This window comes from Osmerus mordax, chromosome 16 (genome assembly GCF_038355195.1).
Source record: "Osmerus mordax isolate fOsmMor3 chromosome 16, fOsmMor3.pri, whole genome shotgun sequence".
Classification (NCBI taxonomy): Eukaryota; Metazoa; Chordata; class Actinopteri; order Osmeriformes; family Osmeridae; genus Osmerus; species Osmerus mordax.
In genome coordinates this window covers 934,509-948,831 of record NC_090065.1, presented here as the reverse complement: position 1 = coordinate 948,831, position 14,323 = coordinate 934,509, and the positions used below count along the sequence as shown (strand labels likewise).

General features: G+C 52.3%; 1 protein-coding gene across 1 annotated transcript; it reads right to left on the bottom strand.

Moving 5' to 3' along the window:
* Window positions 1-2,219: 2,219 nt before the first annotated feature.
* On the bottom strand, window positions 2,220-13,223 carry si:ch211-267e7.3 (ADAMTS-like protein 2). The gene is made up of 19 exons (XM_067252863.1): window positions 13,125-13,223; window positions 11,202-11,237; window positions 11,037-11,137; window positions 9,115-9,190; window positions 8,197-8,299; window positions 7,494-7,639; window positions 7,212-7,335; window positions 6,978-7,058; window positions 6,549-6,724; window positions 5,678-6,233; window positions 5,068-5,452; window positions 4,706-4,812; window positions 4,493-4,619; window positions 4,049-4,262; window positions 3,786-3,941; window positions 3,452-3,622; window positions 3,002-3,178; window positions 2,686-2,830; window positions 2,220-2,344 (listed from the first exon to the last, which is right to left on the bottom strand). Exons 1-19 carry the CDS (start codon window positions 13,221-13,223, stop codon window positions 2,220-2,222), a joined length of 3,105 nt encoding a protein of 1,034 aa, XP_067108964.1.
* Between the last annotated feature and the right edge of the window lie 1,100 nt (window positions 13,224-14,323).

Below are 14,323 nucleotides of genomic sequence, written 5' to 3'. Positions count from 1 at the left end.
GGACCAGCCTGCTAATTCATATTACAACTGCCACTACACTACCCATCTTTTAAATCTAAGCTTAAAACATTTCTATTTGATCTGGTTACAATATGTAATGTATATCCTGGAGAGAGGAAATTAGAGAGAAGAAGGAGAGAGAGGAGAGAGGGAAGGAGAGAGGGAAGGAGAGAGAGAAGGAGAGAGGTAAGGGAGAGAGGATTAAGGCATTCCTAACAAACAGAAATATGACCTTCTCAGTCCATCTCAGTAAACAAACGATCACATTTCACGCCCAGCATTTCCACGCGATGACCACACAATGCTCTCACATGTGGTGAGCTTGATTTCATTGATGTTTTCTAAGATAACTAAGGAACAGATGTGTGTAGTCAACAGTATATGGGGGGTCAGAGTCAAGTCATGGTCCGTGTTTACCAGGTAGAGCACACAGAAACCACATCTCAGCTACCGTGTAACAATAATAGCATCTAAACTCCTGTTTGTGTTTGACCTGTGATGGTGCCTCCGGGGCTGTAGGTGGTGCTGGAGGCTGAGAGCAGGTAGGGTGCGGGGCCGGGTTGGGGGGTTGTGTAGGGATTGTGACCCGGGTAAAGGGTTCCACAGGAGGCGATGACGGAACCGTTCGGAAAACACTCAGAACCTTCCAACCAAAACGCACCTGTCACCATGACAACAAGGAGGTAGCCCAGAAGACCCTTGAGAGGAACAGAATGATTATGCAGAGTAGATCAGAGCAGAGTAGGGTAGAGCAGAGTAGAGCAGAGTAGAGCAAAGTAGAACACCTTACCATCTTTACTGGAGCTGCTGCCAAGTGATGTCTGCTGGAGACTGGACTGGTCTGGTCTGGTTTGGACTGGTCTAGTCTGGACTGCTCTGGAGGAGACTGGTCTGGTCTAGTTCAGTAAGTTCTAGTCCAGTAGAATCCGGTGTTGAGATGTTGATTGAAGGTTCTGTCTCCCAGTCTGTCTGTGTGATAGTTCCAGGTGCCACCATGCAGGTGACACCTCTGATTGGTCGACACGTCACAACAGCCTCCGCTGCGATTTGTTCTTTGCTCTCTCCTGGGAAGGAGATTCATGTGGGCGGGATTACCTGAACTCAAACACCAGTGGTGACCATGGCAACTGTAATGACAGGGTGGAAGGGTTGGGGAGAAGAGGGTTTTCTCCTTACTCTAATAACAGGAACACAGCCAGGGGTCATTATTATACCTAGTTACCGATCCTCCTCCCTCTCTCACTCTCTCTCTCTCTTCCCCCCTCCCTCCAGCCCTCCCTCCCCCTCCCTCCCTCCGCCCTTCCTCCCTCCCCTCCTTCTCTCCAATAGAGAGGAACAGGTTCCAGCTGGAGTTCTTGTCACCAGTGGGAGCATTAATCTATCCAGATCTAGCTTCCTGTTTATCCCATTTGGACACACCTCACTTCCTGTTTGAAGAAAATATAATTATTAGTTCATAACTTTAAAAACAACTATGGCCAGACAAGAACTGTGACATCATAAAGGCCAGAAAGGCAACTATGACATCATAAAGGCCAGACAGGAACTGTGATATCATTAAGACGAGACAGCGGAAGTTCCAAAATCAGCCGAGTTTAATTTTTTTTTCCTCTAACACCAGCTGGACAAGTACATCCACAACATCCACAAAAACAACAACAACAACATTTCTGTAAACAAGTAAACAACAGATAAACAACACCAGGTAAACAGAGGAGTTAGAGGAGGCAGACAGGCATTCTACAGCAGAGGAGGGAGAGAGCTCGTCTCTCTGTAACCACGGTGAGGGGAGCTGCCTAGGGGGTCAGAGGTTAAAGGTCAACACCTCTTGGTTAGAGCACCTGTGGAAAGGAGGGGCAGGGAGAGGAGGGGGTGGGTACTGGTCTTATATCTACACATGGTCTGGTTAAGGGTAGGGAGGGGTGTTTGGGTGGTCTGGTTGGACAAATAGCACCTTTAGTGTGGGGGGGGTTGTTGTTGTAGCACCTAAATCAGAAGCGACTCCAGCAGGGGGAGTGGGGGGGCAAAAGGAGGTGGGGGGGGGGGGGTCAGGGGGCTCTATAGGGCGGGGTGGGGGGCAGGGGGGGGTTACAAGGGGAGGGGCTGAGGGGACAAAGCAGTGTGCTCTCCTGATTGGGGGGGTCTTCACATTGTGTGGGGGGAAGGGGCCTAGGGCGGGGTCAGGGGTCAGTATAGGGTCAGGTAACAGGGGTCGGAGGTCAGGGGCCCCTCCCGTGGCAGGACTGGCAGCAGACCTTCCTGTAGTACCAGTGAGAACACAGCCGGACCTTCAGCACCAGCCCACAGGTCGCCGTCACCTTATCCTGACACTGGTCCTCCGCAGCTGGGGAGAGCACACACACACAGGCGCACACACACCATACACACACACACACACACACACACAGGCACACACACACACAGGCACACACACACAGACCATACACACACACACACAGGCACACCATACACACACAGGCACACACACAGGCACACCATACATATACACACACACCATACATATACATACAAACATAAGCATAAAGGCCATTGGTGAATGCAAATCAAAGGAGGGCGGAAGTGAGAGAAGGAGGGAGGGAAGGAGGGAGGAGGTGAGAGAAGGAGGGAGGAGGTGAGAGAAGGAGGGAGGGAAGGAGGGAGGAGGTGAGAGAAGGGGAGGCTTACCGGGAGCGTCCGTGGGGCAGGGCAGGACTTCACATGTCTGTCTGGCCTCGGGTTTGAGGGCGGAGTCACAGCTGTGGCCTAGCTCCTCCCCTTGGTAACACTTGACCTCCCGCACCCTGACACCACTCCCACAAGTCTTACTGCACTGTGGAGGAGAGGAGGAGGAGAAGGAGAGGAGGAGGACAGGAAGAGAGGAGAGAAGTTACGCATCAAAACATCTCCTTTCTAGACAGTCACAAAGGAATCGTTGCTGTGGTAGCACGTTTTGCCCCCTCGCTGGGTCTCCTAGGAGTGGGAGGGGCTTGATGACACGTACCTGGGACCAGGAAGTGGTGAACCATTTGGAGCAGGGTCTCTGGAAGCAGGCGGAGCTATCCTGCGGCCTGGGGGAGGAGTCACAGCTCTGCTCCGGGTAACCCTTGAACACGCCCTCCTCCAGTCCAGCACAGACCACCTGACGCACACGCACGCCACGACCACACGTGGCGTTGCACTGCCACACGCACGCACACACGCACACACACACACAGAGACACACACAGACAGGCACAGACACACAGACACAGAAAAACACACATACAAATAGAACAACAATTTATAAGAGTTCAGAATATACAACATTGAGTCTTTTGATCATGGCTACAAAGTAGATATTGTACATAAACACTCTATGAACTATTTGTATGTTGCTTTGGATAAACACGACTGCCAGATTGACAAAGCATACACACCGTATGCAGATGTCATCTCCATGGTTACCCCTCACCTGCTCCCACTCCTGCTCCACCCAGTGGGCGGGGCAGTTCCTGTCTCCACAGGGCTGCACTGCCAGGGGTCGGAGGGTGTGGTCGCACTGGTCCTCCGAGATGCTGCTGCCACTGGCCGTCTTACACACCACGTAACGAGTCATCCTGCCCTCACCACACACCCCTGAGCACTTAGACAACACACACACACACGCAGACACACACACACGCAGACACACACACACACAGACAGAAAAAGGAGCACAACAAAAATGAATATTATGGAAATGTGTGTGTGTATTCTCACCTGTGTGTTTGCTCATGTGTGTGTGTGTGTGTGTGTGTGTAACTCACAGGGCCCCAGTCAGACACAGTCCACCTGCGATCGCAAGGCGGGCCTTCACACTCCTTCTCACTGATTGGTCGAGATGAATCGTTACACAGTCTGGTTTCCATGGAGCAGCGCACCTCCCTCCTGCTCAGGCCACGCCCCCCACACCTTGCCGAGCACTGGTACAACGACACGCACAATGACACACAATACACACACTAATCCAATGACACAGCATACACACACACATGCAATAACACCCCGCCACACACACAGACTTTCGTACCTCCGACCAATCAGAGACCTCCCACTGCGGGCCACAGCTACTGCTCCTGCACGCCTTGCGAGACGTGGGCTTGTGTAGCTCCGCCCCCTCGCACAGGTCGTCGTACACGGAGCTGTCCAGCCCCGGTGACATCATCTTCCAGCAGCGCACCGTCCGGAACTGGAACCCCTCACCGCAGGTTCTAGAACACTCGCTCCAGCGACTGCTCTCCCACCTGGGACATGGAGCCCGGTTACCATGGAGCCTGGTTACCATGGAGCCCGGTAACCATGGAACCTGGTTACCATGGAGCCCGCTAACCATGGAACCTGGTTACCATGGAGCCCGCTAACCATGGAACCTGGTTTCCATGGAGCCCAGTTTCCACTGGTCCATGAGCTATTGAGAATAGCGTAGCTGGTGCAGGAGGACTGACTCGTATAGCTCTGGGAGGTGGTCCCTTACCTGGGCAGACAGTCCTTGCCGGTGCAGAACTCGTGGGTGGGCTCGGGTCTGGTGAGAGCATCACAGTAGGCCTCGTCCACCTCCGTGCCGTCGTACCTCACACACAGGGCATAGGACGTGCTGATGCCTGCACACAGAGGGGCCGTCAGGGGGGGGCTTGTTTTACTAAACATTTGTGTAAGTGTGGGTGGGGAGTTGTGTGTGTGTGTTTACCTGTGGTGCAGGTTGAGCTACAGGGGGCGTAGGCTGAGACCTTCCACCTGTACATGTCAGCCAGACTGATGTCCTGCTCCAGAGAGCCCACCTCAAACTCATTACTGCTGGGGGGGAGAGGAGGGGAGGGGGGAGAGGGGAGAAGAGGGGAGAGGAGGAGGAGGAGAGGAAAAGGGGGAGGTAAGTGGGTTGAGCAGAAACGTTTACCTGACAGGGTAGCAACTACAGGAACAGACACGCTAACATATTTAAGTGTATGATGATTCATGCCATCCCTCTATCCATCCATCCCTTCATCTCCCTCTGTCCCTCCATTCCCCTCACCCCCTCTTTCCACCCCTCCCTCCTTCTCTCCAACTCACCTCTCCGTGCTGGGTCCTTGGACAGGCAGCACCTCATGCAGGTTCAGCTGATTGGCTGAGAGAGTTTGGGTGCTGTTGGGCTGCAGTTCATACAGGAGCCCGTAGGGGGAGCTTGCATCCTCAGGAGGGCCGTGAAGCTGCAGGTCCAGACTCCCAGCGTATGCCTCCACCACCAGGCGGTTGTCCAATCCAGAGGAGGCATTGAGCTGATTGACGGAGCAGGGGGCGGGGCTCTCTGGGCAGGGGGGCGGTCTGGGGGCGTGGCCTGGAGGGCCAGGAGAGAGGAAGAGGTCCATAATGAGGCTGCGATGGTGGGGGAGGGGCTTGGCTGGGCCAGTGGCATTGGGATTGGCTGTGTTGCTGTCAATCAAGTTGGAATCCGTCCCTGGTGATGCACATAGTAGATCACTATCTGGGACTGTGAGATACCCTCTTTAGACTTTACAATTTATGACATTCAGCACAGCCAGAATTTATTTATAATCATTAAGGTATTGTCAGACTAAATAAGAACAACAACAAAAAAATCTAAATCAAAAAGACTCAAATGTAAATGTTGAGACTGGATATAAAAAGTCATTGCTGAGACTCATCAACTCATCAGACTCACGGTAACCAGCGGGAACCGGTCTCTCCTGATCCTGAAGGTCATTGTGAGTGATGATGTCACCGATGACATCACTGGCAGGTCTGTAGAACAAAATGGCCGCCGCCCGCTCCAGCTCCTCCTCCTCTGTGTCTAGCTCCTCCTTTTCCAGGTCAGGCTGTTCTCTCCTGTCTCCCTCCAGCCAATCCCCATCCTCGTCCAGCCCTTCTTTCTCCGGCTCCGCCCCCTCTCGCTCCAGCTGAGGATCTGATTGGCCCTGGGTGGCGTTGTTATTGGACAGTTTCTCAAGGTCTTCCATGACGTCTATCTCATTGTCGTGGGAGGAGAGCTGGGAGGAAGTGCTATTGGTGGGCGTGTCGTGGGGGGCATGGCCATGGGGGGCGTGGCTCTGAGAGGGGCGTGTCTCCAGCGTCCCCTGCAGTGTGTCTCCGGGAGCGGCCTCAAAGAGGGAGGAGTCTAAAGAGGCTTGGTGGAGGGGCGTGGCTGTGCGAGGGGCAGGGTGGCTGGGGACAGTGTACTCATACGTGATGTGGGGCATCTTGCCATTCAGGTTGTTGTACTAAAACCAAACGGAGATGAGAGGATGAGAGAGAGAGAGAGAGAGAGAGAGAGAGAGAGAGAGAGAGAGAGAGAGAGAGAGAGAGAGAGAGAGAGAGAAAGAAACAGAAAGAGATATAACAAATATAACACTCATAACTAAGTCATAACATTGATTACTAAACGAAAGTTTAAAATAAAAGTTTTGAAAGGTTGAATAAATATTTTAGGAAAAAAAGTTTTGAAAGGTAAAACAGATTTCTTTTTTGAAAGGTAAAAAAAAAAAAAAAAAAAACTGTTTGAACGGTTACTAAAATACTTTTGATAAAAAGTTTACCATCAAGTTTATGCCGAGGTTGGTGGGGCCCTGGGCGATGATGTACTCAAGACCCTCAGAGAAGAAGGTGGAGGGCCGGCGGTACTTGAACACTGTCCCAGCCACACGGAAGTTCCTGGGGTTGTCAATCACGCTGTTCCCATTGAAGAAGAAGTGCCCAGCCTCGTCTGATAGGGCTAGAGGGAGGAAGTGGCAGGACAGTGGGCGAGCTTTCAGAGGAAACGCTTCATGTGATTAGATGAGTGTTGTGTTCATCTGACAAGGTGAATGTAACTTTATCAGGAAGAAAGTTTTGCTTCTAAGACAGATTTTTCCAAGTTCTAGATCTTCTTCTTCTGTAGAACTTTCTAGTCCTGGTTCTTAGCCCGTATGTTGTGGTTCTAGGCCTAGGTTAGTACGTTCTGGTTCTAGTACGTTTCAAGTTCTCACCCAGGATGTTCTCTGTCTTGCGTCTCTCTATGATCTGGATGTCGGAGGCCCCGGCAGGAATGTTGGTGATGAACACGTAACCTGCAACAGAATCAGCCGTCAACATCACCTAGAACTGTAGCTAATACTACCTATAGCAATGCTCCAAGTAGGACTGTAGCTGGTACCTAGGTGAGTGTGTATGTGTGTAGTACCTAGGTGAGTGTGTTTGTGTAGTAAGTGTGTGTGTAGTACCTAGGTGAGTGGTTCCTCTCCGGAAGATTCCAGACACGCGCTGACAGGAAGCACCGTGGCCTCCACACACGCCACACATGTCCACCGTCTTACTGGAGTACAGCAGGCCGTCACAGCCCACTGGCTGGGGTCAGGGGGGAGGGGTCAGGCGGGAGGGGTCAGGGGGGAGGGGTCAGGGGTCAGGGGGGAGGGGTCAGGGGGGAGGGGTCAGGGGGGAGGGGTCAGGGGTCAGGATGGTTTATGTAAGAGCAGGTGTGTTTTAGGATGTGTGTGTGTGTGTACCTGGCAGTGCCCCTCTATGCAGACCCCCTGGTGGGCTCCGTCGCGGCAGTACGTCCCGTCGTGAGCAGGGACCAGCAGCTGTCTCTCTCCAGAGGAGGTGGTGCACTGCAGGTCACACGGCTTGTTGGAGATGCTGATGTAGTCGTCTGGACAGGGCCAAGCGCAGGAAGTGACATCACAGAATGATAAGATGGTGTAGGATCACACACAGGAAGTGACATCACAGAGTGATGAGACACTGAAGACTCATGCTCAAGATGTGACATTGTAGAATAAAAATATGTAGGACCATACACAGGAGGTGACATCACAGGACAATGGGACGGTGTAGAATACTACACAGGAAGTGACATCAGGAGCAGAATGAGAAGTTGCAGGATCTTGTACAGGATATTAATTTGTCCTGGCATCGGGCCAAACTGTGACATCACTGCCTGGGATGTAAGGGTAACTATGGTAACCAGGGAGCAGGGGGCCGAGTGTGAGGGGGGCAGAGGGGAAGTTATAATGATGATGTCATTTAATGTATTCACCAGACGGGAGAGAGGGGATGTCATGTATCATGTATCAGTCATAACACCCCAAACCCCATCCCCATGACAACAGCTGTCCACAGGTCAGAGAAACAGGAAACACTGTCATCAGGTCGGAAGGTCGGCCGGCCATCCAGCCAGGGGCCCAGCCGTCCAGCCAGGGGTCTCACCTGGGTATAGGGGGACCCACTCATAGTGCCTCCTGCCAAACGCCTTGGAGTTGAACTGGGAGCACTGCTGCTGTTTGAAGCTTACACTGCTGCTGGGGCAGGGCTGCACACACACACACACACACACACATATACACACACACACACACATATATACACACACACACATATATATACACACACACACACATATATACACACACACACACATATATATACACACACACACACATATATACACACACACACACATATACACACACACACACACATATATACACACACACACATATATATATACACACACACACACATATATACACACACACACACATATATATACACACACACACACACATATATACACACACACACACATATATACACAGACACCCATATATACACACACACACATACACACACATATATGCACACACACACACATATATATATACACACACACACACACATATATACACACATCCACAGAATGGGGAAGAGAGAAATAGAGAGATATTACAATAAATATTTTGTCTATGCATAGCACACAGCAGATAGCTGGAAACGTGATCGTTTATCTGACTGGGTGAGAGAGGGTGAGGGAAGGGTGAGAGGGTGAGGGAAGGGTGAGGGAAGGGTGAGGGAGGGTGAGAGAGGGTGAGAGGGTGAGGGAAGGGTGAGAGGGTGAGGGAAGGGTGAGGGAGGGTGAGGGAAGGGTGAGGGAGGGTGAGAGGGTGAGGGAGGGTGAGAGGGTGAGAGGGTGAGGGAAGGGTGAGAGAGTGAGGGAGGGTGAGGGAAGGGTGAGGGAAGGAAGGAGCATTGGGGAGGGTGAGGAAGGAGTTTGAGGAAAGTTTATGGAGAGAGAGGGAGAGTGAAGGAGGGTGAAGGAGGAGGTCTGGGGAGGGTCACCATGGTTACCTGGCTGGGGCAGAGCTGGTACTGTTTAGGTGAGCCGACACAGAAGGAAGAGTTGATGTTGTGGGCGGAGCTAAGTCTGCAGGAACAGAAAGTACCACACAACTAACGTTATATTTACGGGTTAGTCAGACGCATTCATCCAACAGGGATTTAAACCTGTGAGCTCTTGTCCTGCAGTCAAATACTCTGGGCTATACCCCTGAGCTATACCCATCCTATGTACAGGGAATGTGGGATTCAACCCCACAAGGTAATACATGTAGCATTACTAAAGTGGAACCTTCCTCTCTCTCTCTCTTCCTCTCTCTCTCTTCCTCTCTCTCTTCCTCTCTCTCTCTTCCTCTTTCTCCCCCTGTCTATCCCCCCCCCCATCTACTCCTGCCCCCCCCAGAGAAGTGTTAATGTGTTCCAGCTGGTGTGCAGGTCTTATCAGCCAGCAGATCTCTGCTAATGCCCCAGACCCAGCACTAACCGCCCCATTATAAACACTGCTCAAACACACACTCTCACTCTCTCTAACACACACACTTGAACACACATACACACTCTCACTCTCTCTAACACACACACTCACACTTCGATGACCCTCATCATGTGACCTGCCAACAGTGTTCTCGGTCTGGAGGGATTGATGGTCATTCCTCAGGACATTCCTTCAGGCGGTGGGGGGGAGGGGGGGGGGGGAGGGGGTGCCAGAGGTTATTAGTCAAGGGAAACGTCTTACACTGTCTCTCTCTCTCTCCTTCTCTCTCTCCACTCCTCCTTGTACTCCTCTCTCTCTGTCTACTTCCCTCCTTCTCTCTCTCTCCCCTCTCTCTATTTAGAGTGGAGAGTGTGTGGAGTGCTGTGCTGTGGCCTGTTATGTTAGCATGTTAGCATGTTAGCTCTGGCCATCCCCCTGACAAGCTTCCAGAACACTGGGCTAGTCCCCACATAACCCTGCTGGATGTTACACGGTGGATGTTACACGGTGGATGTTACACGGTGGATGTTACACGGTGGATGTTACATGGTGGATGTTACACGGTGGGTGTTAAATGGTGGATGTTACATGGTGGATGTTACATGGTGGATGTTAAAAGGTGGATGTTACACGGTGGATGTTACACGGTGGATGTTACACGGTGGATGTTACATGGTGGATGTTACACGGTGGATGTTACACGGTGGATGTTACATGGTGGACATTACATGCAGATGTTACACGGTGGATGTTACACGGTGGATGTTACATGGTGGATGTTACACGGTGGATGTTACACGGTGGATGTTACACGGTGGATGTTACATGGTGGATGTTGCATGGTGGATGTTACACGGTGGATGTTACACTGTGAATGTTACATGGTGGATGTTACACGGTGGATGTTACATGGTGGACATTAAAAGGTGGATGTTACACGGTGGATGTTACACGGTGGATGTTACACGGTGGATGTTACATGGTGGATGTTACACGGTGGATGTTACACGGTGGATGTTACATGGTGGACATTACATGCAGATGTTACACGGTGGATGTTACACGGTGGATGTTACATGGTGGATGTTACACGGTGGATGTTACACGGTGGATGTTACACGGTGGATGTTACATGGTGGATGTTGCATGGTGGATGTTACACGGTGGATGTTACACTGTGAATGTTACATGGTGGATGTTACACGGTGGATGTTACATGGTGGACATTACATACAGATGTTACACGGTGGATGTTACACGGTGGATGTTACATGGTGATATTACATGGTGGATGTTACATGGTGGATGTTACATGGTGGATATTACATGGTGGATGTTACATGGTGGATGTTACATGGTGGATGTTACACGGTGGATGTTACATGGTGGACATTACATACAGATGTTACACGGTGGATGTTACATGGTGGATGTTACATGATGATGTCACGACACTCACCTCTGCTGCAGACAGTGTCGTTCCTGGGACCTCACCCCTCCCCCGCAGGTACGAGAGCAGGTTGACCAGCTGCTCCACTCACCCCACCACTGGGCCAGCTCCTCCCCAGGCCCGGGGACCCGTCTGTGGGCCACAGCCCTGGCCCGAGGGCCCCTGGAGGAACGCATCCACCTGGAGATCCTCTCTCCCGTCACTACTGTCCTGGCAGAGAGACACACACTGTGACTCGCTGTGCACCACACACACACTGTGACTCGCTGTGCACACACACACACACTGTGACTCGCTGTGCACACACACACACACACACACACTGTGACTCGCTGTGCACACACACACACACACACTGCCCCCAGTGTGGACCAGACACCCATAGAGACAGTTTATAGAGACAGACTCCTCCCCTGTTATTACATAATCCTCCCTCCGTAACCCCACCACACTCCTCCCTGCCCCCTCTCTCTCTTCCCTTTTCTCCCCCCCCTCTCTCCTCCCTCCCCCTCCCTCCCCCTCCCTCTCTCCCCTCTCTCCTCCCTCTCTCCTCCCTCCTCCAGTCTGTAGTTAAAGTCTTGGTCTGAATTTGAAGCTCAGAGAAGCTTCATGTGCACCAGCTCTGGTTTGAATTTCAGCTTTAGGTCTCCTATCCTCCCTCTCTTTTCTCCTCTCTCTTTTCTCTCTCTCTTCTCTCTCCTTTTGTCTTCTCTCTCTTTTTTCCTTTTCCTTCCCTGAGTGCCATCCCTCTCTCTCCCCCTTTCACTTTCTCGCTCTCCTTCTCTCTGTCATACCTGCTGTTTCTCTCCCCCTCCTCCCCCTCTCTCCCCCTCCCCCTCTCTCCCCTCCCCCTCTCTCTGTCTAAATGTAGAGCAGATTTCTCCTCTGTCCTCAGTTTAACAAGGCATCTCTCTCCAAGCTCAGCAAAGACCTTGTGCAATGTTGCTGCTGCCACACTCTCTTTCTTTCTCTCTCTCACACACACATACGCAAATACACACCCTCACATCTCTCCTGCTCTTCTATATCTCCTCCAGTAACTCTCCCCCTCCCTCCCTCCCTCTCTCTCCCCCTCCCTCCCTCCCTCTCTCTCCCCCTCCCTCCCTTCCTCCCTCTCTCTATCTCTCTCTCTCTCCTCTGCTAGTCTAGGTTGGTTCTTGTCTCAACAGGACTCCGTCTAAATACCCCTGGACCTGAGAACACAATAGCCTCTTTAACCGCTTCACAAAACATCCGCCGCAGGACCGGCGCGACGAATAGTTATGTAGTCGGTACCGTGGCGGGAACAGGTTAGGAGTCCGGGTGTTACTAGGGTGGTGTGGTCTGGTGCGGTGCCAGCCCGCGCTGCGCACCCGGTAAGCCGGGAGGCCTGGGGGCGGTGGCGGTTTGTGTGGTGTGTGTGTGTTGTGTGTGTGGGGGGGGGGGGGGGGGGGGGGGGGGTGTACCGACCTATACATCACAGACACGAGACTGAAAAAGGATGACCGTAATAGCGCCTTTAATCCTTTTAAACCTGGCAGGTTCGCGAAGATAGAAAGTCACGTCTGTTGACGGTGGACTTCCAAACGACTAGTTCGGAAACATGTAGCTCCTTTAAATGCGACCCCAACAAACTTAGTAGAAACCGAGTTTCAGACTAGCCTGGAGCCTAACCTTCCGGTCCACCGTTCTCGCCTCCCGTCTGCAGTTTCCCATTAGAGACCCGGGTTCCGTAGCTGTTATAATAATCTGCAACAGTCCCTCCGTACCCCCGCCAGGGTCGGAAACTGCGGGCCGGGAGACTGACTCCAGCTGCGCTTTGATCTACGAGCCGAAGACTACTGGGAAAACGGGACCGGCGAAACTCGGAGAAGCGGAACCGTTCCCACAAGGATCCGATAGACTCGGTCAGCGCGGTTTTTAAAAGAAAAAGACTATTCTCCTGAGAGAGACCAGTTTACAACTCTCTGAACTATTCTGGAGATCGGATATTTTGAGTGAAAATGTAGCTCGTGCTGTAACGGAGGGTCTAAGGACGTCGCGTCGGTGCTTTAGCGAAGAAGACTACCATTGAGTTTTATCACAACTGAAATGTTAAATGAAAAGTTTGCGATTTACCTTATCGTTGTTGCTTGACGCCGTGTCAGATAACGCGATTAGCAAGAGCACACTGTAGGTTAGAAGAACCGCGGGTCTCGCGCTCCGGAGGCAGAACATGGTTCATTTAAGAACGAGGAGACCTCGCCCCCCCGACCTAACCCGCCGCTCGAAAGGGAGGCTCGTGCTGAGATGTAGTGGGATGAAAATCCGTGATGCTTGAAAGGCGCCCGGTAACCTGCCGGCCGCGCGGGGACGGAAGGGGTGGGTTCGGTCATACAAGCTCAGAGTGACGTGATCCACGACCAGAACCAGAAACTCACAGACTCACTTTGAGTGTGTGTAAGGTGTGTGCGTGTGAGAGAGAGAAAAAGACACAGAAGAGATACAAGCTTTCCCATCATCTGGATTCACATCCAGGGATACAACGAAGTCGAGGGGTCAGAAGAGGTGAAGCAGAATCACATACAGGTCCTCACATTCTGGCACACTGACCAAGCTGGCTGAGTGTCTGTTCACTGATTGATTTGCAGGCTGGTTTAGCGGCTGGTCTGCAGGCTGGTTTAGCGGCTGGTCTGCAGGCTGGTTTGCAGGCTGGTTTAGCGGCTGGTCTGCAGGCTGGTTCTGCAGGCTGGTCTGCAGGCTGGTTCTGCCAGCTCTGCCATGTTTCACGTTTTGCAATGTGAGGCTCTAAGCTGTTCCACATGGAACTCTGAGGCAGGAGGGAGGGGGGGTGGAGGGGGGGTAGAGAGGGAGGGAGGGTGGAGGGGGGGTAGAGAGGGAGGGAGGGAGGGAGGGAGGGAGGGAGGGAGGGAGGGAGGGAGGGAGGGAGGGAGGGAGGGAGGGAGGGAGGGAGGGAGGGAGGGAGGGAGGGAGGGAGGGAGGGAGGGAGGGAGGGAGGGAGGGAGGGAGGGAGGGAGGGGAGAATTCAGTACTCTGGTGTATATACTCTCATGAATGCTGTTATAGTAAAATAGATCTTCAGAGATCAAACCAGAGATGGATTTAAGTTGTTGGCCTAAACCCTGCCATTAGGCCAAAGTGACCCCCTGTTGTGTGGCAGCAGAAATGTCCCAGGCAGGCCAGGAGGTCTGAACCACCTCTGCTACACATATGATCAGGATATGAGTGTTTCAGTCCCTGCATGCAGCAAGATCTCCTCACCTCACCCCTCCTCCTCACCCCTCCTCCCTCTCACCCCTCCAACTCTTCCTCAACCT

What these genes read in the sequence shown, in the direction of transcription:
- si:ch211-267e7.3 (XM_067252863.1), bottom strand. Translation starts at nt 13,223, where the DNA reads ATGTTCTGCCTCCGGAGCGCGAGACCCGCGGTTCTTCTAACCTACAGT. An exon ending in CGTCAAGCAACAACGATAAG is followed by an intron (nt 11,238 to 13,124) that starts GTAAATCGCAAA and finishes TCTCTCTGCCAG; the next exon opens with GACAGTAGTGACGGGAGAGA. An exon ending in TGGAGCAGGAGTGGGAGCAG is followed by an intron (nt 3,179 to 3,451) that starts GTGAGGGGTAAC and finishes TGCGTGTGGCAG; the next exon opens with TGCAACGCCACGTGTGGTCG.